Here is a 27,829-nt window from a genome sequence, read left to right on the forward strand (position 1 = left end):
TAGGATCAGGGCCAGCCATCTGCTCAGCCTCTACACTAAGGGCTTAGCTCTGGGTTTAGATGGCCTGCCGCATCTTAGGATCTCAGGCCAGGCTGCATCTTCCAAGTCCTCCCGGCTTGATGCGCTGAGCACCTCCGGCTAGCTCACCTCAGGCATCTCCACACAGGCGAGTTTGTGGCTGAGCAGTGGAAGCACCCGCTAAAACCCTGAGTGGTGATGAGGGGCTTTATAGGCACCAGGATTCTCAGGAAGGATGGGGTGTGGGTTCGGGTGAACTTTCTAGACCTAATTAAAAGGCACAATCCTGCTGGAGAATGAACAGTCTGACCCTGAGTGCCACAGGAAATTTTAGGGAAGGAAGCAACAGAGTGAAAAGGGAGAAGGAGGAAGAGCAGGAGAAAAGTCAGGGCTGGTTACTTTGGGTGGGTCGGGGCGGGGGTGGGGGTGGGAGTACAGAGGCTCAGAGGGATGGTAAACAACCTGACTCTAAGATTTTCAACCCCATAGCCTAGGACTCTGAGGTGTCAGTTCTGGGAGCCTGAGGGTCCTTCCATGCTGCCCATCTAGAGGAGTGGAGGGAGAGCTCTGCAGGTCAGCAGATGCTGTCTCCCAAGTCCCTGACCCACCCTGGCAGGATGCTGCTGCTCTGAAGGCTTTGCCCTCATCAAGGGACCTGAAAGTGATTTTGTTCTTCATAAAACCTCGCTCGTTTGTGACCCCTACAGCATACACTAATTCCCCCCCCCCAAAACAGTCAACCCCTTCCACACATTTAACATACCACAATAAAAATACACAGGAAATTCAAGTTTAACATAGCATGCCCAGAAAAATAAATTGTCATGATTTAACACTCAATAGCTATTCCAATTTGGATCAACACAGAATCAAGCTATAGCATGATCAGAACTCAATTTATTCTTTAAAATCCTACAAATTGCTTTTTAAAAACAAAAACAAAATAACAAAACTTTACATTCAGAAATCAGACAGGGACCTGGAGACAGGCCGCATAAGTGAGAGTGCCTGCTCTGAGTGCGAGGCCTTGGGATCCACACACTAACAGGATACCAAGTTCCAGGCTCAAGTTTTAAAATTCTTTTGCTAAGAAAAGACACACACACAGTGATTGTAATAGTTGCACACCGATGAAAGAAAGTAGGAAAGGGACAGAACACAAGACTGATTAAAAATTTGATTTTTGTATAAAAAAAAAATCCAAGAATACCGCATTAATGTGAATCCAGCAGCAGCCTTCATTGCACTCTGAACATCGCTGGTTAAAGCAAAGTTCTTACCCATTTCACAACTTAGCTGTTTCAGCGGTGCGAATGTGACCCGTGGTCACTAGGTTTTGACCTGTGTACAGTTCTGACTCTTTGGGGGCGAGACTATGGACATGTCCAAGAAGCCTCCAAAGGCTGACCGTTTTACACTGACAAACGCCTTGTAGAATTTCATCCAGTGCCGAGCCAGGCTGTAAACATTACATTCACCTCGGGCATCTGGAAAGATGTCTGAATGATAAGCAAGGAAAACTATCACTCAGATTGTACAAATGAGAGGGACCAGCCCAGTCGACTGGCAGAGACACACATCTGAGGTCCCTGGCCATTTTCAGGTCTCTTATTTGTACCAAAATGCTATCTCGGTGTCCCGATGTCCACTGTGATTTTGGTATATAATGGGTATCTTTGTATGTCCAACACCTGGTAGGTAAGTGAGTTCAAACCATCAAAACGCATAGTTTCCTTTGTGTGTGCAATCCGGTCAAACCTACCAGGAAAAAAAGTGCGAAGGGAATGGGTTAAAACATAATTGGAAGAAACTGGTCAACAACGTCTGCACTTCTTTTCCAACAGCCGTTTTGCCCAGGATGGTTACCACAGATGGGCTACCCGGACCACTGAGCAAGCCTCACTCGCAGCCTGCCCCCTTTAAGAAGGAAGAGTAATAAGAACACATTGGGGGGGGGGGGCTGGCGACACGGCCCCGGCTGCTCTTGCCGAGGAAACCCACAAAGTGGATCACAACTCCAGTTCCAGAGGATCAGATAACCTCTTCTGACCATGAGGGCACCGGGCATACATGGTGCACATACTTACACACAGGTAAAACACGCATACACATAAAATAACTCTTCCATGAAAAGAGCACACACAGAGAACATACCTCTGAGGATTGGGTTCATTTTTCTTGTCTCTTGAGTGTCGGATCATGCGACACCTCCCCACCATAGCGCTTGGGCGTGATATAGACATGCCTTTGTGAACTAATCTGCAGAGAGCAAAGGCACAGTCATCACCGCAGCTGTCAGAAGGCTTGGCTCCAGGAGCCCGGCTGTAAGACTGTGGACCCATCCACAGGCCTGTAGGTAGTCACTAAGCCCAAACCATACGCATCATGCTGGGACACAGCCCAGAAGGCTTTAGGTAAAATGTAGACTCTTTCCCAATATACAGAAGTGACAGATTCTGCAACCTTTGTAGTGTTTGCCTCGTTAAGGCCCCAAAGTGAAACATCAAATATCCAAGTTAGGGGAGGACTGGTGGCTCTGGATGAGAGGCGGGTTTCTAGCCATGCTGTCCCTGTAGGCTCATCTTCCTGTCTGGCATACAGTAAGCAGGTGTATGAAGCCTCCATCTCTTGGAGAGCTACACTATCCATGTACCACCCATCTCTCTAGTCCTACTCTAAACGCCTCCCTTCCCCAATCCTGCTGACCACTCAAGGCTGTGGTACCCCATGAGCCCGATGCTCTGCCCCAGCAGTCCAGACGGCTTCCCAGGTAAGGGTATGGAGGAGCAAGTGTCCTGTCTGAACCCTGTGGTGAGGTTCTTAGCATCTTCCCTGATGGACGGGCTTTACAATGCTCTAAATGCAGTACATATTCAATATGTACATGCCTGATAACCGGTTTGCATGCGCTAACACTCAAGTTTCTGTCAAGGCCCTTATTAAGGATTTGGAGCTTTGGCAAGTTCTCACACAGCGGTAACCTTGAACAGCATGGATGCTGTTCTGACAGACACTTTCTGTTAACTCAGGCAATGCATACCAATGCAGGCAACAAGTTCAGATCGGCTCCCAGATGGCTTTTACTACCCACAACCCACAGGAGACAAGCTGCTAGTTTAAGAAGTGCCCGGGGATGTGCGAATAGGGTTAAGACTGGCCACAGCATAATAAGCATGGATCACATGGCTCTACGTAGGCTCATTAAACTACTGTCTTCTTAAAGACAAGGTCTCACTATGTAGCTCTGGCTGTCCTGGAATTCTCAATGTAGACCAGAGTCATCAAACTCAGACATCAGCCTGTCTCTGCCTTTCAAGTGCTGAGATTAAAGGCGTGTGCCACCATATATATGTGTGTGTGCGTACATGTGTATATGTACATCTGAGTGCAGATGCCTGAAGACTCCAGAAGAAAGGTATTGAATCCTCTGTAGCTGGAGTTACAGGAAGTTGTGAGACACCTAAACTTAGATAGGTGCTGAGAACAAAGCTCAGGTCCTCTGCAGGAGCAGTGTGTGTTTTTAACTGCTGAGCAGTCACTTGAGCTTCTACTCTGTCTTTCCTTGTTTGTGGTTAAAATAATTCAAAATAAAACCGCAGCACTAAGATGCCGTGCAAGAAAACTTGCTTTACAGCAGAAAGGGGCCACAGTGAGCTAAAGTCTTCTTTGAAAGAGACCCTCACATCTGGGGATCGCCCTGCTGCCCCTGTCTCATCTCACAGAGCGTGCACTGCCACATCTGGCACTCACGCTCTCCTGCTCGCTAAGACAGTGCTTTCCACACCAAGCATCTCCTCTGGGACGGTGCCTTCACATAGGTCACAGGTTTGCTTCTTCAGTACGGAAAGCCCATGGAGGGAGTCCAGGTAAACCTGCCCCTCCATTTCCTTCCCACCTCACATTTTCCTAAGATACTCTAAGGATCCCAGACATTCACTTTTGTAAAGACTCTGCTAAGCACCTGAAGACCTACACAGGCGTGATCTCAGCATAGGGCTGAGTACCAGCTGCTTCCTCCTGGCTGCTGATACTTCTAGAATAACCCAGCACTGACCCAAACACCAGAAGTGAAGCCCGAGAGGAGATAGAAACTGTGAACCTTACCTGTTAAAAATGTCGTCATCTTCCCCTCCCCAGCCCCAGTAATTATTAGGAAATCCATTGATGGCCAGGAACTGCTGTTTACTGAGAGCAGAGACACCTCCAAAATACTGAACATAAGGCAGGCTGGGGAGGAAGACAGACAGAGGGCCATGGTTAGTCAGTTTTGACCCCAAGTAATGGCTGATCTAGAACTCACTATGCAGACCAGGCTGGCCCTGAACTCAGAGACTCAGGCCTCTGTCTTCTGAGTGCTGAGACTAAAGGTACCTGGCCATGAGAATATTTCTGAAATTTCTCCTTAGGCACTGGGAGGAAATTTCCATAACTGTGGGTTATCTTTGTTTAATTTGTTTCCTTTACTCACTATCTTTTCACAACCTGCCCTGAAACAAAACAGTTCGCTTAGCTTTTGACGTTTAATTTGCTTTATATCAGGGTTCAGATATGTAGAATCTCCTTTCCTAAGAGTACTGTACTGAGCCTCGGAACCAGTTACAAGCAGGCTAAGTGCAGCTCTTGCTCTGTGGTTCTGGGACGTACCTTCTGTGTACCTTGTTCCTGCAGAGAAGCACGTAGGCAGGCGTGTCACACCATGCTTCCCTGCTTACCCTATCGACCAATCACTTTTTCTCCCAAAGGCACAAGGCTTGAACACTAGTCCTAATGTGGCAACTGCATCTCTGGAAACTGCCTCAAATTTTCTACTTTATTCTGAGGCAGTAAGGTGATGAATCTACTTTTCCACATTCCCAAGTACTGGGACACCAGGGACTTTTGTCCTTCTATACCCTTTTATACCTTAAAAGCGTCATAGTAGGAAAGATAGATTCTGCCCCAAAGGCCACACAAGGGCCTTCTAAATGCTTGGGTTTCCTGTTACCCTAAGTGTTAGGATTCTGCTTCAGTCTGCCTACCTGTAACGTCATTGCCTACCTGCCATGGAGGCGTGGCCCTGCCCAGGGCTATATAAAAGGACAGACCCTCCTCCTGGCTCTCTCTCTTCTGTCTTCTCTCTCTCTCTCTCTCTCTCTCTCTCTCTCTCTCTCTCTCACACACACACACACACACAGACACACACAGACACACAGCCCTGTTCTCACCTGCCTAGGCTATCTTTGATCAGACGGTATTCCCAACCTCAGCCTCCCAGTTGCTACAATTTCAGGGATAGAACACCTCGCTGGCTTGAAAGGAGCTCTGGAGTTCTGCTTGAATGAATCTAAAGCAATGGATTCAGAGTCAGATGCTACAACTAAGGGGTCATATTATCCATTTTTGGCACACCTCACATACATTTTTTGGGGGTAGGAAGGTGTCAAATGCAGAACTGGGGACTGAGCCCTGGGTCTCAACCATGCTGAGCAACCAACTGCTCCCCCACTGAGTTATAGCTCCAGCTTCTACATCTGTGATGCCGGTTAAAGCCAAAGGCACCTAGACCAACACTAGGTCTTGTTAATCAGCGCTTTTCTAGAAATAGGTTCCTACTTCAGTGGAGTACAGCTATCTTGACTAGACTCACTTTTGCTGCCTCTGCTACTTTTCTTATCTAGCCGCATTATTTACAGAGCATCACAGGGTGTCTGCAAACCACTGTTGGTGCTATGGTAAAGGAGTTCAGTGTTTACTTGGGCCTCACCATCACACTCCAGGAGAAGAATAGACGGTCAGAGTACAACCCGCTTAAAGGGAAGACACTCAAAGAGAGGGAAGGAAGACAAGTGGCCACAGATTAATTCCTGAAGAGTCTAAAGATGACGTTCTGTATAGAGCCTGAACAGCTCTGACCATAAAGAGACCTGTGTTCTATGTGGTCCATCAAGGGTGAGGTGGAAGAGAGGACGAGACTAGTCTAAAAAAAAAAAAAAAAGACAGGGCAGCTGTATTCACGCAAAGGCTATTTGCACAGGCCAACGATACTTGGACCCAGCCTAAGCTCAAATAGCTGCAGCACAGCTTCCTGGAGCTTCAAGTTTACTTAAGGAAGGGAAGATAAATGCTTTTCAAATATGAGTTTAACTCTTCAGTGCAAACAAAGATGGAGTGTACATTCATTTACTCACTGACTTTGATTTTTTTTTTTTTAAAGACAGGGTCTTACTTTGAAGCTCTGGCTGTCCTGGAACTCAGTATGTAGCCAGGCTAGCCCCAAACTGTAGAGATCCACCTGCCTCTGGCTCTGGAGTGCGAGGAATACAGGTATACACCAGTATGCCTGGGCTTTTGACTTTTACGATTAAACAACTGACTATAACACTATGTTCCACATATGTCAATAAGCTTTGGGTCACACTGCTGCCCTTAGGGACAGGAATATTTATCCTCTTCGCTAGCAGGTTGATAGAAAAGTTAGAGCCACATCTTTGAGCAGGAGCCCACGCCCTTTTAAGATTAAACAAATGACTAGAAGACTATGCTCCAAGCATAGTCTTGGGAGGCAGAGGCAGGTGGATCACTGTGAGTTTGAGGCCAGCCTGGTCTACAAAGAGAGTCCAGGACAGAGAAACAAACAAATAAAAAGACTATGTTCCACATGTGTCAATAAGGTTTGGGTGACACAGCTGCCCTTGGGGACAGGAATATTTATCCTCTTCACTAGCACACTGATATAAAGTTAGAGCCCCACGTTCCAACAGGAGTCCTTGTTTTTGGAAACAGAACCATGTTTCTTTGAAAGTGCTGAGCAATATAGACCAAGCTATACAATAACTAGACTCAGTGTGCCTTTGGTGAGTCCACTTTGCTTCCCAAACTGTGTTGGGCAGAGGAGAGTAGAAGGTGAGGAAATCCAGCCACTGTTGGGAGCCCAAAGATAGGAGCCAAGCCAAGTATTAACAACTGTTATCAGGGTACACAGTAATTACAGGCATTCTTTCCTTCTCTGGCAATATATGGCTACAGGCTTTTAAAAAAGCAACCAACTCTCAGAGGTGGCATTCCCATGCAGGGCCTTGGGACACAACAGAGGAACTGCAATTTCTAGTCCACCCCTCAAAACACAGCACCTTCGTAGCAGACTCTGGCCGAGGATGTCTTACCTAAACCCGAATTTGTCCATTGCAACAGAAATGTGCCGTGGTTGTGAAAAGCACCTGTAGGCGTTATGGTCGTCCATTGGGATGAGGTCGACATCACTAAACACAAAGCAGTTGTAGTCATAGTCCTTTAAGGCCTCTTGAAAGCCAACGTTGAGGAGCTTAGCTCGATTGAATATGGTGTCTCCAGCCTAGTGCAGAAACAACAAGGGGTATGAGATGCCACGAGCCCTTAAAGCACCGCACTCACAAGGGTGGGTGACTTGTCTGCTACACGATGTCACTAGTTAACTGTGGGGCCTCTTTTTCTGCCCTTCCTTCCCAAATCCATCCTGAGTGTCAGCTCTCTGAGTCAGCAAGCCCATTCCCAGGAGCCTGTCCAGCGGAAGGGCTTACATGTATGTGACAAACTGGGAACAATACTGTTCAGTGTGAAGTGCCCATCATAACAGCAGATCGCAAACAGTCACATAAGCATCACTGGGGGACTGGTTAAACAAGCCATGTGCAGCTACATAGTGAAACAGAGCTGCAAATACATAAATAAATAAATAAGGGCCAGGCATGGCAGGCGTATACACCTATATTCTGGCACCCAGGCACCCAAAGTGTGTACATTATGAGTCTGAGAAGTGTGTGCAGCTCTAAAAGAAAAGATGACAGGCATTTAAACGTGTCATGTATAGTATTATAAACAGACCCCAGCAACACTACAAAGGAAATAGTGAAAACTGGGTGCCTCTTCACTTCCGCTCTCTGTTACAGTCTGACTGACACACTGTTGGACTTCTACCTGCCCATCAGACCCCCAGCTAGATGCTGGAGGACCACCCTCGTAATGCTCACGGTGTAGAGCAGGAAGCAGTCAGAGACACATGATAGAGACAAAGCACCTGCTTCAGGTACAGCTGATGGGCCCTGGTCCCCAAGCCTGATGGCGGAAAGACCCTTCATATTTCAAATGACTTACCCTGGTTTTTTTCCCCAGTATCACCCATGAAAAAAGTGTCACAAAGACTTACACTTTTGTTTTTCATTCAACTGGTGCCCACTGTCATAAAATAAAAATGTAATAGCTGCTGTCTAGCTTGATGGATAGATGGATGGATGGATGGATGGATGGATGGATAGACGGATAGACAAGTTTCAATGTATCATGGCAGATGACGGCACTTTCTATAAATTTCCAACCTGAGCATCTCCTTGAGGGTCACTCTGGGGTGTCTGGTCTTACCAGTTCCTGTGACCCAGGGTTAGCAGAGATATCCCAGCATGGACGGTCCCTTAGCGGTTCACACAGCATTTCCTAAGCCTGTGCTTTCATTCTGGCCTCATTGCAGCGTGTGACGCAGAGAGGGTCCCCCCACCACTTTGGACTCCCCATCACTAAGGTACCTTTCCTTAAAATTCTTGGGATCAAAAGACCGGAGCTTCCACTCTGAGCATCACAAGGACTTGAAGTCCATAGACGAAAACTCCCCTCTCCCTGCGCCTGCACAAAAACTTGGAAACGCTGGCACTCCCCAGCCAGGTCATCAGCTAGATAACTCAGAAACCACGTAGGAAAGACAGGAACCGGGAACTCAGAAGACAATCAAGAATGGGTTAAAGAATCAGCTGGCACACAATAGCTCTTCCTTCCTCCCTCCCTCTCTCTCTTTCTTTCTTTCTCCAGACAGGGTTTCTCTGTGTAGCTTTAGCTGTCCTGGACTCACTTTGTAGACCATGCTGGCCTCGAACTCACAGCGATCCGTGCACCACCACGCCCGGCCAAGAGCTCCTTTCTCTAGCCCTAATAAAGCCCTTCCCCCATGCACAAGGCGAGCAAGCTGTGCCTAAAGGAACACTCCACCACAAAGAGTTGATCTGAAATTCTGGGTGGAACTAATTCCATGTAAGCCATGGGGCAAAAAGTCCAAATAGTAGAAACTGAATAGGAAAACCAAGAAGTTATTGGACCCACTGTCACTATAACAACATGCTGCTCATGTCCATTGGGAGATCTCATCTATAAGGCATAGAGTAAGTGTTTCTACCCTGGGGGGGATGGCTTGATCATCTTGACATTCTTTTAACAACCACTGTCCCAACCCAAATTCCACTTTGGAACACAAAGCTCCAAATGACCACTTTTCTAGTAAGTTAAAGGGACGCATGCTCTTTAATCCCTCTGTGGTATACCCTAAGAGTATTTCCAGACCCACAACTATGCCCTTCCTCCTTAGGATACTCCAGAGACCCAGGGTGGGGATCCCTGGTGACCTCTGCTGTACCACAGGACCTGCTGGCAATGACTGTTTGAGCCAAGCATTGATGGAGACTAAACCGTGTTCGCTTTCCAGGAGCTAAAAATTTGGAACCGTGAACAAGCACTTTGGAGGCCAAAGCCCATAAACAATGGTAGCTTTGGAGCAGAGTCCAAGCAGGCCTGCTTCAGCCAGCTTCCCTGAGGGCAGTGTAACACAGTTCCTTCAGCTCAGGAAGGGCCCACATTTAGAACTGGTCAGACAATTCTCCAAATAACCTGACCTACGCTCTTCCTCCAATGTCTCCTCTCCAACTAGCGTCATCTGTATGAAGCAGGAAGAAGGAAAGTACATGGCAGGGCTGGGGCCCACTAGGAACCTAAGACGGAAAGATAGGCAAAGTGTGTTTTCCTCTTCCTCCTTTGAGATTGCAGATTTCTAGGTTTCTTTGGGTGAAGTTCGTACATTTCTTGGTCAGAACGACAAACTCAATTACCTTTTTCTTTTCTTTTTTTAGTTTTTTTGAGACAGGGTTTCTCTGTGTAGCCTTGGCTGTCCTGGACTTGCTTTGAAGACCAGGCTGGCCTTGAACTCACAGGGATCCACCTGCCTCTGCCTCCTGAGTGCTGGAATTAGACACACACACACACACACACACACACACACACACACACACACACACACACACACACACGCTCCACCTCCCCAAACCCTCCTTCCCACCCCATGACCCCCGACCACCTATTTCATTCATCTAAGTGCAAACTGACTAAGCACCTAGCGCCAGGTCAGGCCAAACACACACAGGTAGACACACACAGGTAGACACACACAGGGAGACACACACGGGGGGACACACACAGGGAGACACACACAGGTAGACACACACAGGGAGACACACACTTTCATTCCACTCTCTCCTGGCTAACTGACTGGCTAAGTCATACTTGTGCCTCAGTTTCTTGCTTTGTCACATGAGGATGATGCAAGATGAGTTGTGAGAAATCAAATAGTGCATGAAAGGCCTCAGTACCCTACCTGCTGACAGTTCAGCTACCACCAGTTATGGGAACAGGCTTTTTAGCCACCTGGAACTACCAGATTATCAAAATGCTTGAGTCCTGTAGCTGTTTGCTAACATTCCTGGGGACTCCACCTTCCTTTTTAAAAAAAAAAAAAAAAAAAAAATTTTATTTATTATGTATACAGTATTTTGCCTGCATGTACGCCTGCACGCCAGAAGAGGGCACCAGATTCACATTATAGATGGTTGTGAGCCACCATGTGGTTGCTGGGAATTGAACTCAGGACCTTTGTTTTTGGGGTTTCTGTTTTGTTTTGTTCTCTCCTCTCTCTCTCTCTCTCTCTGGTCTCTCTCTCTCTCTGTCTCTCTCTCTCTCTCTGTGGTTTTTCAAAACAGGGTTTCTCTATGTTATCTTGGCCATCCTGGACTCCCTTTGTAGACCAGGCTGGCCTCGAACACACAGCGATCTGCCTGCCTCTGTCTCCCAAGTGCTGGGATTAAAGGCATGCACCACCACTCTCGGCTGAACTCAGGACCTTTGGAAGAGCAGACAGTGCTCTTAACCGCTGAGCTCCAGCAGGGGACCCCACCTTCCTTAGCATTTGCTTATGGCCTTTCCCACCAGCTTCAAGAGTCCCGTCACCTCCCGTGAGCCTGTGACTCACACGACTAAGACTCCAGCAGCAGCAGGGAGAGAGCTTTAGAGAGGAGGTAAAGGTGGGCATGCACACTGCCAAGTCTGGGGACGAAAGACTTTGTCCTGAAGCGAAGACCTCTTTAAAAAGTGACTTGGGCTTTTTGTTAGATTTTTGTGTTTGTCTTGTTTTGGTTTTTGTCTATTAAGGTATTTTGAGACAAGACGAGGCTGGCCTTGAAATTAGAGACTGAGTGTTGGGATTAAAGGCATGTGCCACCACCATGCCCAGCATGACCCAGTTCTTAAAAATGGGCTTCTCACATCTCACATTGGTAGAAAAGACCTGTAGTTACCCCTTCCTAACTAGAGAGAGAAAACAGGAAAAAGAAGAAAGGCCCAAAATAGCAAAATCTCTAAATGACTGAGAAGATGTGGGTGAGACCAGACTGACTCTAGGGGTAGAGGTGGGTATGCAAAGGCATCCTCTGGAAAGACTGAAGAAAAAGGACCATTTTCGAAACTACAAGGATTTAAAACAGGCGAGGTAGGCCCACATGTTTTGCATGTCAGGAGGCACTTGTGTCTCAATCCAAGTAAAGGCAGGGAGACCAGCTCAATTAGAAAGCTGTTGCATCGTGCAAGACAGCCATGCCCAGAAAGCAATGGTGGTTAAGTTTTTAATTCCTCCTCTAAGGAATCAAGGATGAGGCTCCACTCACTCCTCATGCCTTCCTGGCCCTAAGCATGTACACTCATAAGAGCCTTTTTTTTTTTTTAAGTCAAGGTTTCTCTGTGTAGCCTTGGCTGTCCTGGACTTGCTTTGTAGACCAAGCGGGCTTTGAACACACAGAGATTCACCTGCCTCTGCTGGGATTAAAGGCGTGAGCCACCACGCCTGGTCATAAGAGCCTTTTGAGGGGAGGGAGCCAGGACAGGTACTGGAGTCTAGTCTGATCTGCAGGAAAATCCTGAGGGCAACTAAGGAGGGCAAGAGTAGACTTCCTTTGGTTACAACAAAGGCCAGAGGACCAGCTAAAGAAAGCCCGCATTTTACTTGTCTAGGTCCCAACAGCCTCTAGAATATTCATTTCATCCACCCATCTGCCTTCCAGGGATGCAGGCTTAGATGTGTCACCAGAAGATATAATATCCTGAGACCCAGATGGATTGGGGACATACCATATATGCTCTCCAGCAAAAGACAATTCAACAACAAAGTTGCTCCCAAGATTCTCTATGAATCAGAATATCTGTGACTGGAGAGATTTGGTTGCTGGGGTGCTGTTACAAAGCCATCTCGGCTCAGACAGTTACCCCCAGATCTAGGGGTAGGTCTGTAGCCAATGGCACCTGGTAACTATGCCCCAAGTGTCTTTCCATGCCTCCTCAGATGCCGAGAAGACCTCGGCTGAGTGGTCTGTGAGAAGCTGAAGAAGCTCTGGCTGGGCAGCCAGCCCTGCAAGCCTCAGTCTTAACAGGAGATAGGCTGGAAGTGGTACCCAGAGTGATGTGAGAGCCTGGGACTACACAATTGCCAAACAGCTAATACCCACTCTTCTTTTACCTTCTAGTTGAGTCCTGGTTTTTAATCCATAATAAAATGGTTGCCTTGGGCTTAGACATGGTCCCCTGAAACACTTGACTCTGAGGTTGAGGGTTTTTTTTGCCCAATAAGTAAAAGACATAGGCTCTTCAGAATGAGGGCCCCCTACTCTTGGGAGGCAATATTCTGTTAGCTACAGTAATCACTCACAAGGGTGAGCACATTTGCTTCCCAGAACAGAGGCTGGGGAAACAGCTGTGGGAATTCTGGGTGGTGTAGGCAAAACTCCAGTTCCACAGAGGCCAGGGCAGAAGGCTTGCCCCCTCCCTGGGCTCAAGATATAGAAACTTCTGCAGAATTCAGCAAAAGGTGGCACTAAGCACTTCTAGAATGTGTAAGACACAAGCTAAAAACAGAGACTTATCTTTCAAAAGGCAATTTGTCTATTTGTATCAGCTAACTGTAAGTCTGTCTGTCTGTTTTTCTTTTTGTTCTTTTGGTTTTTCCAGACAGTTTCTCTGTGTTAGCCTTGGCTTTCCTGGAATTGCTTTGTAGACCAGGTTGGCCCTGAACTCACAGTGATCCCAAGTGCTGGGATTACAGGCCTGCACCACCACACCCGGCTGTAAACTATTTCTTAACATACAACTCTATATCTGCAAACCAACCAGAGGAAACAATCTTGAATGCAGAAGAAGCCAATACAGAGCAAACTTGAGACCTGAGGATGTTTGCTGTGGTTTATTTAGGCTTCTAATAAAGGAAAACGTAATTGTGGTAGAACTCAACGATCAACTCTGAAAGCATGGAGGTTGTGAATACGGAGACCACAAGACAGCATGGAAAGACACTAATGAATGTGGAGACCATGAGACAGCATGGGGAGACGCTAATGACATGGACCTGAAAAGAAAGGCGAGACAGGAACTTTACATACAATGCACTATGAGCTCTACCAGGGTCTGCTCTAAAGACAGCGAGGTCTCTCGGGCTCTGTGCCATGAGCTGGCTTCCACTCATCTTCATGTTTTCCCAGCAAACCCACAGCAGCCCTGCGCTTGCTTGGGAGGCCCCCCCTCCCCCAGCTGGAGGACAGCATAGCCACAGGCTTAGTCACAGCTTCCTTGGTCCAGCAAGGCCTGGCACTGTGTCAGATGTGAGGACATTACCAGGGTGGCGGTGGCAGCAGCGGTGGCGGCGGCAGCGGCGGCGGTGGGTGGCAGTAGTTAGGATAGCGGCAGTAGGTAAGTCGCCTTTTCTTTCTTTAGAGGAGGCAGAGAGGATGGAAGAGAAGGTGGGTACAGAGTAAGAAGTCGCCCACAAATAGGAGCTCCTCCTTCAGCTTGCTTTGCTACAAACAGGAGTAACAAGTAAAGGCAAAACTCCCCAATGAGAAGGGGGGGAAAGCATATGCAAAGGAGATGGGTGGAGAGGTAAACTCCAAGCTGCAGCAGAGAAAGGACCCACCCTGACCACCCTTATTCCAAGGCCAAGTAAGCTGTCATTCCCTCTTTGTGGAACCATGGTCACACAGAGAAAAATGGCATTTGCCAGCACAGTGTCTGAGGGCCACTCACTAGCAACTGAACACTGGTAAGTACTGTGACACACTCCTGTGTACACAGACGTGTTCAGAGAGGGAGCCAACAGGGCAGAGCGTGGCACTCAGGCTGAGGTGAAAGACACTCTCAACCTTCCCACAACACATCCATGTCAGCAAGCTGAGAGGTCCAAATGTCCCAAGGAAAGGGAGGATGAACAGATGAGCCCCCACAGTCCTTAAGTCCCCCACTCCATACACACATCCACTGACAGCTGGAAGAAGAAACTGAAGACAGAGGTGACAGGTGACATACATCCTGGGCCACAGGCAGGCATGCTCACGGCCCCGCCCTTGTGGACAGAGAGGTGCAGTAGTGCTACTCTTGCTCCAGGAGGATACAAACTATCTCTAATTACAGCGATAAGCTGACAGGAACTATCATCTTTCTTTCTTTCTTTTTTTTTTTTTAAGATTTATTATTTATTTATTATCATGTATACAGTGCTCTGCCTGCATGTACACCTGCATGCCAGAAAGGGCATTAGATCACATTATAGATGGTTGTGAGCCACCATGTGGTTGCTGGGAATTGAACTCAGGACCTCTGGAAGAGCAGTCAGTGCTCTTAACCTCTGAGCCATCTCTCCAGCCCCCGGAACTATCACCTTATTAGCCCAAAACTATATTCAGGGTGAAGGGCCGGGCTGGCTCAGTGGTGTAGAATATACACTGCTCCTGCTGAGGACCTGGGTTTGGTTCCCAATACCCACATCAGAAGGCTAACAACTGCCCACAACTCAATCTCCAGCAGACCTGGCCTCTTCTGGCCTCTGTGGGCACCTGCATTCATGTACGTACATACACACACACACATTTAAAAAATTGTTCAAAACAAACAAACAAAAAAAAATCGAGCCAGCCAGCCAGCACCACCTGTCCTCCTAGCCCAGGCTGGCTCTTCTGCTTCCCCCAGCCTGTCCAGCTAGGTCTGCTTGGAAGCATAATAGGTCAGAAAGGCTTCTGAGGGCTCTGCAGCTATCCCTCACAAGCTGCTGCCCCCTCACATAATCTAACAAGCCTCACAGTGCGCCAAATGAATGTGGTACATTCTAGAAACAAACATGGCAAGCCGTACACTCCTTAGCACCCCTGTCTAGTCCCAGCTCTGCTACTGGCCATGATATCTTTGCAGCCTTCATAGCCGGGACACATCGGGAGCCCTCACTGTAGGCCTATGGAAGTCAAAATGCAAAGGAACACCAAACACTTTCCTTTTGGTTTTGGTCTTGCTATGTAGCCCAGGCTAGCCTTGAACACACTATGTAGTGAGGTCAGTCTCCAACCTGCAATCCCCCCCTTTTGTACTACAATTACAGGTCTGAATCACCTATCATGTCTGGCCCAAAAGTGAGCTTTGTGATCATGAACAAACACAGGGCTAACGTACATGTACTTTCCCTATCACCAAAAGTCTCCCTAAGGGGTTTACTACAGGCAGTCCATGTCCTAGTCAGCAATCTCCAGGGACTTCAGGGCAGGGGCCCTGGAAGGGCACTATGCCAGTTCTACAAGGGTCACGACAGGCAAGTAGGAAAGGACAGGGGTCCTGGGTGTGGGCATCAGTAAATGGGCAGGACTCCAGGGAAGATATCCATGTTCCAAACCCTATAGAGTCCAGAGTGGATGGTGGAGGAGGGGCACGGTCAGAGATGTGGGAGCGAGTCTGGCCAGACACTGGGAATCTAGGGCCAAGATGAGGCACAAAAATGGTTAATTGTCCCTTGTGAGAGGGAGAAGTCACCTCTCCTCCAGGGGCTTCACAGAGCTGATGAGGTGATGGAAAGCTGAAAACAGACCCAGAAAATGTCACTGGGGGAGGCCATGGGCAGAGTAGGCCAAGGCATAGGGAGGGGGGACAAGTGTCTGGGTGGCACACTGTGTGAAGTGTGACAGGGAAGGACTAGCCCAGACGGTATCACACGCTAGGGTTTCAGATCACTCAGGCCCTTGCCGGTGGCAGAGGGAAGTCACTTTAAAGACAAGTGACAAGGGCGGAACCACAAAGATCTTGAGCGGCTGAGTGAGGAGACAAAAGCTGTCAGAAGCAAATAAGTGAGACTGGACAAAGCTGACTCTGGGACAAAGGACTGTCACGGTGATGACTGTGTAATTTTTATGATGGATACTCCCTGAGGCCTCTTGCCTGTTTTTCTTTCTTTCTTTCTTTCTTTCTTTTTTTTTTTCCTTCTCCATTTAAGGTTGGTGCTACCAGGTGGCAGCCCTTCCTATTACCTGGCTCTGTCCTGTCCTAACTAAAGTACGAGGCAGTACCATCCAGCACATGCTTCCCTTTCTTTCCTCCTTCCGTCCTGTATGACACCTCGCATTCTTTCCCACACCAAGCCCGATCCCAGTGCTGGACTCAGCCGGATACCTATGTCTCAGAGCGGGGATCCACAGCGCTACGTAGGACATGCAGAGACTCTAGCAGAACCTACCTAGAATGTCAAGGCAAGAGGAGAAAAAAAGCTCAAAGGACACCCTTGCTCCTCCCTGCAACAATTGGGGCACCCCTCGCATACACTTGTTTTGAACGTTAAGTTTCATAGCAGCGGGGGGGTGGGGGGGCTACATTGAGCAAGGTTAACAGCTCCCTACAGACAGAGTACAAACTATAAAAATTCATGGGACCTCACTTCTGTGTGTGGGACTCAGGACACAAACCTCCCCTAAAGACGTTGACAAGGCATGGCCCTGGAGTCTTCTGAGAACCTGTCGTCTGACTCACACCGGAATTCATTGTCTTCTGACCCCATAGTGGTCCAACAGGCGGGAGGCAGGACCCTGATATTGGAACTATGGTGGGGTCAAGAGCAGGCAGGAAGACAATAAAGAGTTTATCAGCCAAGCACCAGGCCCAGGCCTGAGGCAGGAAGCCGGGGAGAGGGGAAATAACAGCTAATATTTACTAAGGGTTTGTCACTGTACAGGTGCTCCCCAGCGCAGCGAGGAAATACTAACTTCCTTTTCTTTCTTGGAGGGAGCTGAGTTGTCAGGGGCTTGCGTGGCCCGTGCAGTCACTGCCTGGGAAATGGCTCTCCAGGTACAGGGCTTAGTCCCAGCCCTGCGATTTGAGGAACACCCCAGGGAGAAGGCTAAATGGCCTCAGAAAGAGCCCCCCAGTGGAGGGTATTATTAAACTCGGAGTCTGGATTGGGGTTCACTTGAGCCCTCTGTTACTTATGTGACTAGTTACTCTCTGAGCCCCTTGCCTGTAACGCAGAGCAGAAATCCTCACTCTCTGCCCTCCAGGGTCTAGGCAAGTCCTAGCAAACAGCCAAGGGGAAGAGTGCAACATTACTTTTTGGCTTTGCGGCAGTGCTGGTTGACAAAGCCGCGGCCCTATGAATATACGACAAGCACTCTACCGCTGAGCCGCACCCCAACGCCTGAAAAAAAGATTCCTTTTCTGATACAAAGGTACAAGTGGAAAAAAGAGAGGGGGGAGTCCCTGGTATCCTGGGGAAAGTAAGGAGGAAGCAGAGAGCGGGCTCATTTAGGGTTGTTTTCTCTGAAGTGTGACTCACAACACTCTCATCATTGGAGATGATTCTGGCAAACAGCTTTCTCTCTAGACTGGCTCAGGAAAGCCTCCAGAGGCCACAGTATGCCAGTGGATGGAGAGCTCGCCATCATTGAGATCTGCCATCCTGGCATATTTAAGAGGCCCTGTACTAGCTGTGTCAGGGCACAGCCTTCTTGCCTTTCCTTCCTCTCAGCTCCCAAAGCATTAGACACTCACCATCCAGCATATGCCTGCCTTTCTTCCTTCCTTCCTTCCTTTTTCAAACCATGTTTCACTGTGTAGCTTTGGCTGTCCTGGAACGCCCTCTGAAGACCAGGCTGGCCTCAAACTCAGAGATCCCCCTGCCTCTGCCTCCCGAGTGCTGGGGTTAAAAGAGTGCGCCACCATGCCTGGCTTATCCTCAGTACTTAAATTCACGTTTATATTGTAATCTAGATACACCGACGAGTCTGACTTGCCTGTGTACCAAATGTTTTATTTCAAGCTAAACTTTGAGCCTGCCTGGGGTGGTAAGATTGCTAACAGTCTTCTCTGCCTCCATCAAAGTCAGGGAGCTTGATGTTACTTCCGGGAAGCTGTTTGCTCATCCAGCTGAGGGCTGCTGTAGCAAGGCGCTGCCTCAGTTACCACAGGAATGTTTAGACGTGTAAGAGCCTGCCGTCCTCAAGCTTTCAGCCCTCTGAAGGCAGGTGAAACTTTGTTATGAGGTAGTCTGTTAACAACTGAAAATATCACGTGAACCAGGTGGTGGTGGTACACACCTTTAGTTCCAGCACTCGGGAGGCAGAGGCAGGTGCAGATCTCTAGAAGTTTGAGGCCAGCCTGGTCTACAAAGTGAGTTCCAGGACAGCCAGGGCTACATAGTGAGACCCTGTCTCCAAAGAAACTTTAAGAAGGTTTTAGAGCTATCTGTGTCTCCACAAGCTATGGTGTCTTCAGCATTCGTGTCCTAACAGATGACAGCCTCACACCCATGATCTGATGTGCAGGGAGAGACGCCGCCCAGTCCACACTAGTCTCTGAGGCTCGAGAATACGACATTCCCAGACTTTTCACCCAGGGCTGGCTGCAGAGACAGAAAGCCTCCTCTGGGTATACGGTCTCTTTTTTTTTTTTTTTTTTTTTTTTTTTTTTTGGTTTTTCGAGACAGGGTTTCTCTGTGTAGCCTTGGCCATCATGGACTCACTTTGTAGACCAGGCTGGCCTCGAACTCACAGCGATCCACCTGCCTCTGCCTCCCGAGTGCTGGGATTAAAGGCGTGCGCCACCACGCCCGGCTTGGTATACGGTCTCTTATGGATGCCCCAGGAGAAAGACACAGTCCAGTTGGATCAATGTCAGAGTTGCCCAAAAATCTGACACAAAAATGGATTATTGCTTTGGGATTTGTTTATTCATTTATTTTTGTAGAGTAGGAAGAAAACCATAGCTATCTAAAAATGATAAATAATCAGTGCTTTACTTTGTGATAATTGGAGATGCCTTTCCTTTTCTTTAATTTTTGCCAGAAGGTTACTTCCACAAACCCAAACACACCCTACCTGTTTCCCTTGGCTAACAGAGCTGATAGAGACAAGCAGGCACCCCATTTGGAGTTTGGCTCGCTGCACTGTTTACATAAGGACAGCAGCAGTGACAGAGTTGGCATTTCCCCGTAAAATGTGCTCTTTGAGATCACTCCCTTCTTTCAGCACTGACTCATCTCGCTTTTGTGTGTCTGAGTTCTCCCTTCCTCGTCCCGTCTTCCCAAACCTCACCTGATTGATGACGTAGATGCCATAGTCGAGTTGCTGGCGCTGTAGGATCGGATGCAAATAATACAGCCAATATTTGAGGTGCTCCTGCCGGTTGCGGAACGGGATGATGATGGCCACCTTGTGAGGAGAGATACAGTCCTTGGGGGAGTAACGGCCGCCCATCTTTACCTCAGGGTTCTTCTTTGCCAAAAGCTCCAGATCCACCGGAATATTAAAGTCAATCACCATGGGGCCAACTAGAGAGGTGGAAGGAAAAAGTTAGCCAGCCACAGACTGCATTAGCTGAGCAGACCACAGCTACAGAGAAGACGGCTCCTCCTGGAGGACGGAGACAGGGTGCTGTAGAAGGGGCATTCGTGCCAGGCGTGGTGGCGTACGCTTTACGCTTTTAATCCCAGCGATCTGGAGGCAGAGGCAGGCAGATCACTGTGAGTTCGAGGCCAGCCTGGTCTACAAAGTGAGTCCAGGACAGCCAAGGCTACACAGAGAGACCCTGTCTTCAAAAACAAACAACAATAACAATAACAAAAAAAAAAAAAAAACAAAAAGAAAGAAAGAAAGAAAGAAAGAAAAAAGAAAGGGCATTCGTGCCCAGTACTAGTGTGACCAATCACCGCCGGAAAGCCCTTGCTCCAGGAACTCCCAGTGCCGGGCAAACCCAGACAGTCATCTGTGCCATCTGTGTGGCTTTAGACCAAGAACTAACATGGCTCTTTCTAAACCTAATCTAACTAGAGGAAGGAAAGAAGGGTATAGTGAGGGGGGGGGGCGGTTACTGTGGGGAAAGGGGGGGCGGTCACTGTTGGGAAAGGGGGGCGGTCACTGTGGGGAAAGGGGGGGTGGTCACTGTGGGAAATTAGCTTCAAAATGAAGGTGGTCGGGAGCAGGAAGGACTCAATGGAGAAGGGCAGAGGCAGTGAGATCCCAGAGGAAAAGGAGCTGGAAAGATGATGAAAGCAAGCTTAGTGACAGTGGCTGATAATGCAACCGTATCCATCAAAAGGCAAGGCCAGGATGGCTCCAGAGCTCCTGTCCTGGAAGAACAAGTCAGGGAAACGGGACAGTAAGAGAGTGCTTGGCTCAGACGACTAGGGAAAGGCGGACAGTAGATGCTGGCACAGTGGTCAGGAACAGGGGGAAAAGGAGGCTGTGTAGGGCACCAAGTGGTCCAGGCAAACATGGGAAATCCAGTAGAGCCTCAAAACTGTAAGCCCAGGCTCATGGTACTCCACGCTCCTCAGACAGCCTCAAAATAGGTCCCAGAAACTTGAGCACCAGCAAGATGCTGTACGGGGAAAAAACTACGGCCGGGACGAGGCAGGGTGAGAGCTACAGCCACAGGCAGTGAAAGAACAGCAGCGACAATGGAAGCTGCAGTCACGAGATCCCTTGCAGTCACTGTCATCACTGCCTAGGTCTGCCTCATCACAGGACTAATGCTGTCTTTTGGGGGGACTGTTACTGTGTTGTGACCAGCTTTACATGTGGAACACGCCAGGCAGGGAAACACAGGGAGGAGCCCACAGAAGGCGGGAACACTAACCAGATCAGAGTCACCTCAAATACACCAATGAGAACCACTCACTTCAGCCCACACCTGCGCAGGCTTCCATCTATTAATTTTTTTTAAATTGCAGTTCATATGCCCAGGGATTATTTGTCTTCCTCAAGTCTTCCTCTAGCAAAGGAAGCTATGAGCTGCCTCCATGCCTGTCTGCTAAGTATTTCTGGACAGCTGCTGCCTGTTGTCCCTTTCCTGGGATCCTCCTCCCTCTTGTCTCTCTGCCCCTTTCCCAGGACCTGCTCCCATCAGCGCTGTTTCTTCTGAGACACAGGTCGGATCATCCCCTTCATGGTGAAAGCCATGTGGGCTTGTATGAAACGGGGCGGCAAGGCCCAGCACTCAGCTGTCTTCCCCACCTCGGTGTCTATTTCTTTAGCCTTTCACACTTTCCTTGAACCAACTAAGGCAGGTCTCAGCAGAGTCGATGGCCACAAGACTCAGGCAAGGCAGGGGAGCCTCACACTCAAACAAGCTGTGCCTTGAATCCAGGCTAGGACATCCCTTTTGGAGGCCAGGGGTCTTACAGAGCCAGTTCTCAACAATACTGCTGTTGTCCTGGCTCTGTCCTCCCATGATGCTCTGCTCTAGGTCTATGTTAGCGGTCACCTGTTACAGTCTAACTCCATCCTAGCAACAGAATCTCTTGGAGTAACTGGCACAAACACTCACTCTCACTCAGTCCAACTCAGCTAACCTTGGGAAGGTTGAGTGGATAATTAACAAGAAGCCCAAGAGATTTTGGGTTTAATTTGTTTGTATGCTATGTATCTATGCATTCTGATGGGTGTGTATAAGTGTATATATCCATAGGCCAGAAGTCAACATCGTTTCCCACTGCCCCCCCCCCCCCCCGATTGCTTTCCACTGTAATTTTTTGGTTGGTTGGTTTGTTTTCCAAGACAGGGTTTCTCTGGGTAGCCTTGGCTGTCCTGGACTCCCTTTGTAGACCAGGCTGACCTCGAACTCACAGCGATCTGCCTGCCTCTGCCTCCCCTGTGCTGGGATTAAAGGCCTGCGCCACCACACCCCGCTTCCACTGTAATTTTTGAGATAAGGTCTCTCACAGAACCTGGAGCTCACTGGCGCCGCCAGGCTGAGCTCTAGAGATCTGCATGTCTGTTCCTGCTCTGGGCCGCAGCACTGAGTCTATGGTGTATGCTGCCAAGCCTAGGTGCTGGGGAGCTCAACTCAGGTCCTCACGCTTACGCAGCAGGCACTCCACTGACTGAGCAGCTTCTTAGCCCCAAACACTTCTTACTGGGTAAACTGACCACAGAGATGGCCCGCTTGCTTTCACAGGCCTTGAAGGGCCTTAGGGAGTCCAATTCTTTTCTGCAAGACCTATTAGGCTTAGGGCTCAACTCCCCAGCCCTAGGACAAGACCTCTGGGAGATCCCATGCCCCAACACTGGGTTCTTCTTCCTTCAGGAGTCCCTACACGTCTGTACCCTACACTACCCTTTGGTTCTAGAGTGACTGAAAGACAGAACCCTATTTACAAGAACCCAAGAGACATCTGGGCTGTCTTCCTCCTGGCTTGCTTATGCTTTCAGAAACTGACCCAGAAGACAGGCATTGACATGTGGTCTGCCAAGCCTCCCCAGGTGTACACCTGCAGGGTGAAAAGTGTCCTGGGTTGTCCCTGAAGAGATGTGCTGAGGCACAGAGCCCCAAGTAAGAGAGCGGACCCCAGTGCAGCCACATCGGTGACTTCCTGGATGACGTGAGGACAGTGTCCACATACTCTCAGGATGCCTGTTTTCCCATTCGCAAACTACAAGGATGGAGCTAGATGAACTCCGGTCCTGACAGGCTCAGAGTGGGACAGGCCCCAATCCAGGGTCTTCTGAAAACCCTCCTTCTCACTTCCCTTGCTTCCAAGACAGCATGAATGACCAAGCACAAGGGAAGAAACGGATGTTCCAGATGGGGAGAGGAGGAAGGAAACAGCTACCCAGTGCCATGCCCACTCCCACCCCTCCTACCTTACCACCCATGCCTTCTTAGCCTCTTTCCTTGATGCAGCCACTCTCCCTTTTGCTCAGGTCTCTGACTTAAACGCTCTGTCTCCATTCCCTTTCTGCTGGCTACCTAGGTGCCACAGACACCGTAATAGAGCTGCCCCAATAGCCTGTGGCCAGGCTGCCTTTCAGCATCTACTGGCTGACTTTTCTCCTCCAGGGTTCCCTTGGCAACAATGCGGCTGTCTACAAAGTGAGGGAGCAACACGGGCAGTCTACCTTCCATTCCCTCCTCTTCCCATCCAATTCCAACACACACACGCGCACTCCCTCCTTCCCTCCCTCCCTCTGTTTCTGTCTGCCTCTATCACATGAATGCACATGTACGAGACACTCATGCACACACATACACAAACACACAAAGTATAAAGAGCCCACCAAGAATAAAACCAGCCTTTACTCTGAAATGTTTATTTCATTCAAACTCACCTTGTGATAAGTTAAGAACAGTTTTCAATTTCCATCAGTCAGTGCTTTCTGGGCACCAACTGAATGCCAATTTGTACACGGCCCAAGAAGACTGAGGGAGGGAACTGGAGGAGGAGGCGGCCACCTCCTGGAAACTGCCTGCTGGATAACCCTAAGTGAGAACACCCTGGTCACCAGCTGCCCACGGAACCTGTTCTTCCAAAGGCTGCACAGAGCTTGGCCACTAGTCAGCCTCTCTCATGTTCCTGTCCACTCTGTACCAGGCTCACAAGCCCATCACATCTCCAGTGCACTGAGAGCACCTCACCCCACCCCCACCCCTATGACATCCCAACATTCTGGGGGATCCTGACGCTCACATCTCTAGAGTGAAGAGTGCGCAGCAGCACCAGGCCTAGAGGGTGAGCGCCTTCTTGGGTCCAGTGTCAGCCAGGAAGCTGCAGACCTTCTGCCACACTGTAGGGGCTAGCCTCCACTACACACCCAGCTCTACTGTAGGGGCTAGCCTCCACTACACACCTAGCTCTACTGTAGGGGCTAGCCTCCACTACACACCTAGCTCTACTGTAGGGGCTAACCTCCACTACACACCCCCCTCTACTGTAGGGGCTAGCCTCCACTACACACCCAGCTCTGCTGTAGGGGCTAGCCTCCACTACACACCCAGCTCTACCTCAATGAGAAAACCCCCCAGAGCTAGACTCTAAGGACTGACACTATTCCCAGACAGGGGCCTCGGCTCCTGGTTCTCAGAGCTACTGTTGATGGACACAGGAAGAGGAATAGAGGCAACAAGAGGCCTGAGCGCTTCTGATAAGCCTCAGGCTGGGCCAGGGCACCCTTGCTGTGTGGCACATGGCGTGTGCTTCTACAGGCTCTCGGCCCTGCTGGGCTGGCTCTGAAAGCTGGGAAGCAGGGTTATGTAAGCACAGATGTCGGCTGTCCTCAGCTCCTCAGGCCCAAGCACTGCCACGTGGACCTCGCGGCTGGGAGTCCAGGTCATGCCCTTTTGCGTAAGTTGCTCAATAACTTCAATATGTGAGTTCAACTTTACAAATTCCACAGCTTCCTTAAGGAGACAGTAAACGCAAACACACATGGGCCCCTGTATCAAAAGCAGGGCCAAGCCAGGTGTGGTGGCGCGTGCCTTTAATCCCAGCGCTGGGAAGGCAGAGGCAAGTCGATCTTTTTCAGTTCGAGGCCAGCCTGGTCTACAGGGGGGAGTTCCACGACAGCCAAGGCTCCACAGAGAAACCTTGTCTTGAAAAAACCAAAACAAAATAACAACAAAAGGACCCCAGCACAGGCTCAAACCTCTCTCTCATGTTGGCTGGGCACTGGTTCAATCCTCTAGCCTCAGCAGAACAAGCTGGAACATCCAGTTTCCTGATTTCCAGCTGACAAGCCAGTGAGTGGTTTAGAAAATAATCCTTAGCCTGAGACTGAGTCGTGAGAACAGTTTACCAGGCTAAGAGTGCTGAAAGCACGTACAGCACAGCACGCTGACATAACCCACCCACACAACCTGCCTTCTTTCAGGACTGAGTGCTTCTTAGTCTCGTCAAATGTCTTTTCTTCTTAGATGGATTTTGATATTGGAATGATTTATTTTAAAAATCTTACTTTTAAAATATCCTTCTTGATATTCAAGGGTCAGGCCCCTAAATTTCTTCTGAAAATTTTCTGAGCAAGAAACTCCACCATTTGGGGAACGTGTGTGGGACTAGACAGAGCCCAGAGGCTGCCACCCAAGAGCTGGGGTTTTGTATTTGTCTTTTGGGAACCAGTGTCAATCTCACTGTCTGGTCCCTCTTCTGACCTTCTCCCTCAATAAGGTGCTGTTCCACACACACACACACACACAGACAGACAGACAGACACACACACACACACACACACACACACACACACACACACACACACACACACAGCCTTTCTTCTCTGTCCCTTTGTGATTCTGAATGGCAGGAACGCACCGGAAGCCAGAGCGTCTGGGCTGATGACACGAGCCAATCACCTCAGCACCTGGGAAGTGCAGCTTGATCAGAGGATCAAGACCTGCCTGTACGACTTGTGACGCTATCTCAAAAACATCAGCAGCCAAAAAAAAAAAAGAAAAAAAGACTCAAATAGTCTTTAGCCTAGAAATGAGAGCTGCTGCAGAGCTCACCCCAAACCTCCTTTCTCTCCAGCACTTTGAGGAAGACAAGCTCTCTAGGTATGCTCACCTACTAACTAATATCACCAAACCTATTCACGCCTCACATGACCTCTGCCCCCCAGGATGCCTTCCCAGGAGGTTTGTTCTTTCTTTTCTTTTTTTAAAAATTTATTTATTATTTATTGTATATGAGCACTTTATCTGCAGAAGAGGCATCAGATCACATTACAGATGGTTGTGAGCCACCATGTGGTTGCTGGGAATTGAACTCAGGACCTCTGGAGGAGCAGGCGGCGCTCTTAACCGCTGAGCCATCTCTCCAGCCCTTGTTCTTTTTTTTTTTTTTTTTGGTTTTTCGAGACAGGGTTTCTCTGTGTAACCTTGGCCATCCTGGACTCACTTTGTAGACCAGGCTGGCTTTGAACTCACAGCGATCCGCCTGCCTCTGCCTCCCGAGTGCTGGGATTAAAGGCGTGCGCCACCACGCCTGGCCACCAGCCCTTGTTCTTTATTTTCATCCACTTATTCAAAATATTCACAATATCAAATTCACTCAAACCGTTACCCCATTAGTAATTACCATGCTCCAGGTGGTATCAGGCCCACAGAGGGTAGGTCAGGAAGTGCCTGTTGCCCTCAGTGTGGCCGCTGGGGACAGCACAGACAAAGCATGAGGTGGCGGGTGTATGACAGTAAACTGGTACAGAGAAAGGAAGTCAGCAGCAGTGCCAGGGAGGCGGCAAGGAACGCGGCAGACAAGCAGCTGGCCAAGCTGGGCCCTCTGTGCCTCCTATGGAGGGTTCATCATACAGATTTGCATCCACTTGCCAGTGAGCTCCCTCAAAAAAACCAAAACATGGGGAAAAAAAAAACCATACCAACTGTCCCTGCATGCTGTTTTTGTGGCTCTTCAGCTGACACAGACAACAAAGCATCTCAGTAAAGTCCAAGCAAAGACTTGATAAACGTGGGTGAAGACAATCAGAATGGATTCCCAGTTCCCATGGGAACGTTTCTTACTGAGTTGGCCGGGGGATAGCTCAGAGGGAAGGTGCTTCCTACAATGGCTAATGACCAGATGACCCCCAGGACCCACGTGATAAGGAAGTGACCCAACTCCTCCAAGTTGTCCCCTGACCACCACGCCTGTGCTGTGTCACAGTACACATAAACACCAACACACACCATACAAATTAATAAACACGCTCATTTTTTTTTTTTTAAGAATGGAGCTAGTGAGGTGGCTCAGTGGATGAAGGCACCTGCTGCCATGCCTGAGACCTGAAGGGATCCCAGCCCTGAACATGGGGATCCAAAGGGTAGATGGAGGAAACTATCACTCACAAGTTGTGACCTCCACATGCACACATGGTATGTGCTCGCCACATACACACACAAAATAAAGAAAATGCCATCTGAAAGTTTTGATTAAAAAACATTTAACTCAGGCGTGGTGGCACATGCCTTTAATCCCAACACTCGGGAGGCAGAGGCAGGTGGATCACTATGAGTTTGAGGCCAGCCTGGTCTACAAAGCAAGTCCAGAACAGCCAAAGCTACACAGAGAAACCTTGTCTCAAAAAACCTAAGCAAACAAACAAACATTTAACTCACAAAGATTTCAAAGGCACTATTAATGGCTTATCTTTTCTTTCTTTCTTTCTCTCTTTCTTTCTTAAGACAATCTTGCCCGAATTTCTGGAATTCCCAGAGATCTGCCTGCCTCTGCGCAGAGCACTGGGGTTAAAGGTGAGCATAATTTTACTTCTTAAATCATACATTTGTGTCATTTTATTGCACCTTTGGGGCATGTCTTTAAAGCTGAGCTAAGAATAATTTAAACTATAACCCAAAGAAAGGTGATTCCAGCTCTTACTTGACCTCCAAAGTAAACATAGTCCAATATAAAGACTGCACCTGTGGGCTGGCAACAGGTAAAGCTATTTGCTTCGTGACGACACAAGCCCAGTGAGCGAGGGAAGCGCCACCCTCCACTAGCTGTCCACAAGTGTGCCATACACACACACTCAAGCATACACACACACTAAATATATAAATGCAAAAAAAATTTAAAGAGTCAAATCATATAACTTTTATTTTATCTTATGTTGAGACAGAGTCTCATGCAGCCCCGGCAAGGCTCAAACTCACTACAAGCCGA

The 27,829-nt window shown here is 48.8% G+C and overlaps 1 protein-coding gene across 1 annotated transcript in view; it reads right to left on the reverse strand.

Annotated features, from left to right (window-relative positions):
* Positions 1-1,265: 1,265 nt before the first annotated feature.
* B4galt1 (beta-1,4-galactosyltransferase 1) overlaps positions 1,266-27,829 on the reverse strand; it is a 51,158-nt gene continuing 24,594 nt past the window's right edge. Inside the window, exons 2-6 of the mRNA XM_051157772.1 lie at positions 19,494-19,729; positions 7,161-7,348; positions 4,123-4,245; positions 2,173-2,277; positions 1,266-1,776 (exon numbers count right to left, since the gene is read on the reverse strand). Of these exons, the coding sequence (XP_051013729.1) occupies positions 1,644-1,776; positions 2,173-2,277; positions 4,123-4,245; positions 7,161-7,348; positions 19,494-19,729 (785 nt within the window). The 3' untranslated portion in view covers positions 1,266-1,643. The remainder of the gene's footprint in view (positions 1,777-2,172; positions 2,278-4,122; positions 4,246-7,160; positions 7,349-19,493; positions 19,730-27,829) is intronic.

Source organism: Acomys russatus, chromosome 2 (genome assembly GCF_903995435.1).
Source record: "Acomys russatus chromosome 2, mAcoRus1.1, whole genome shotgun sequence".
NCBI classification, from domain to species: Eukaryota; Metazoa; Chordata; class Mammalia; order Rodentia; family Muridae; genus Acomys; species Acomys russatus.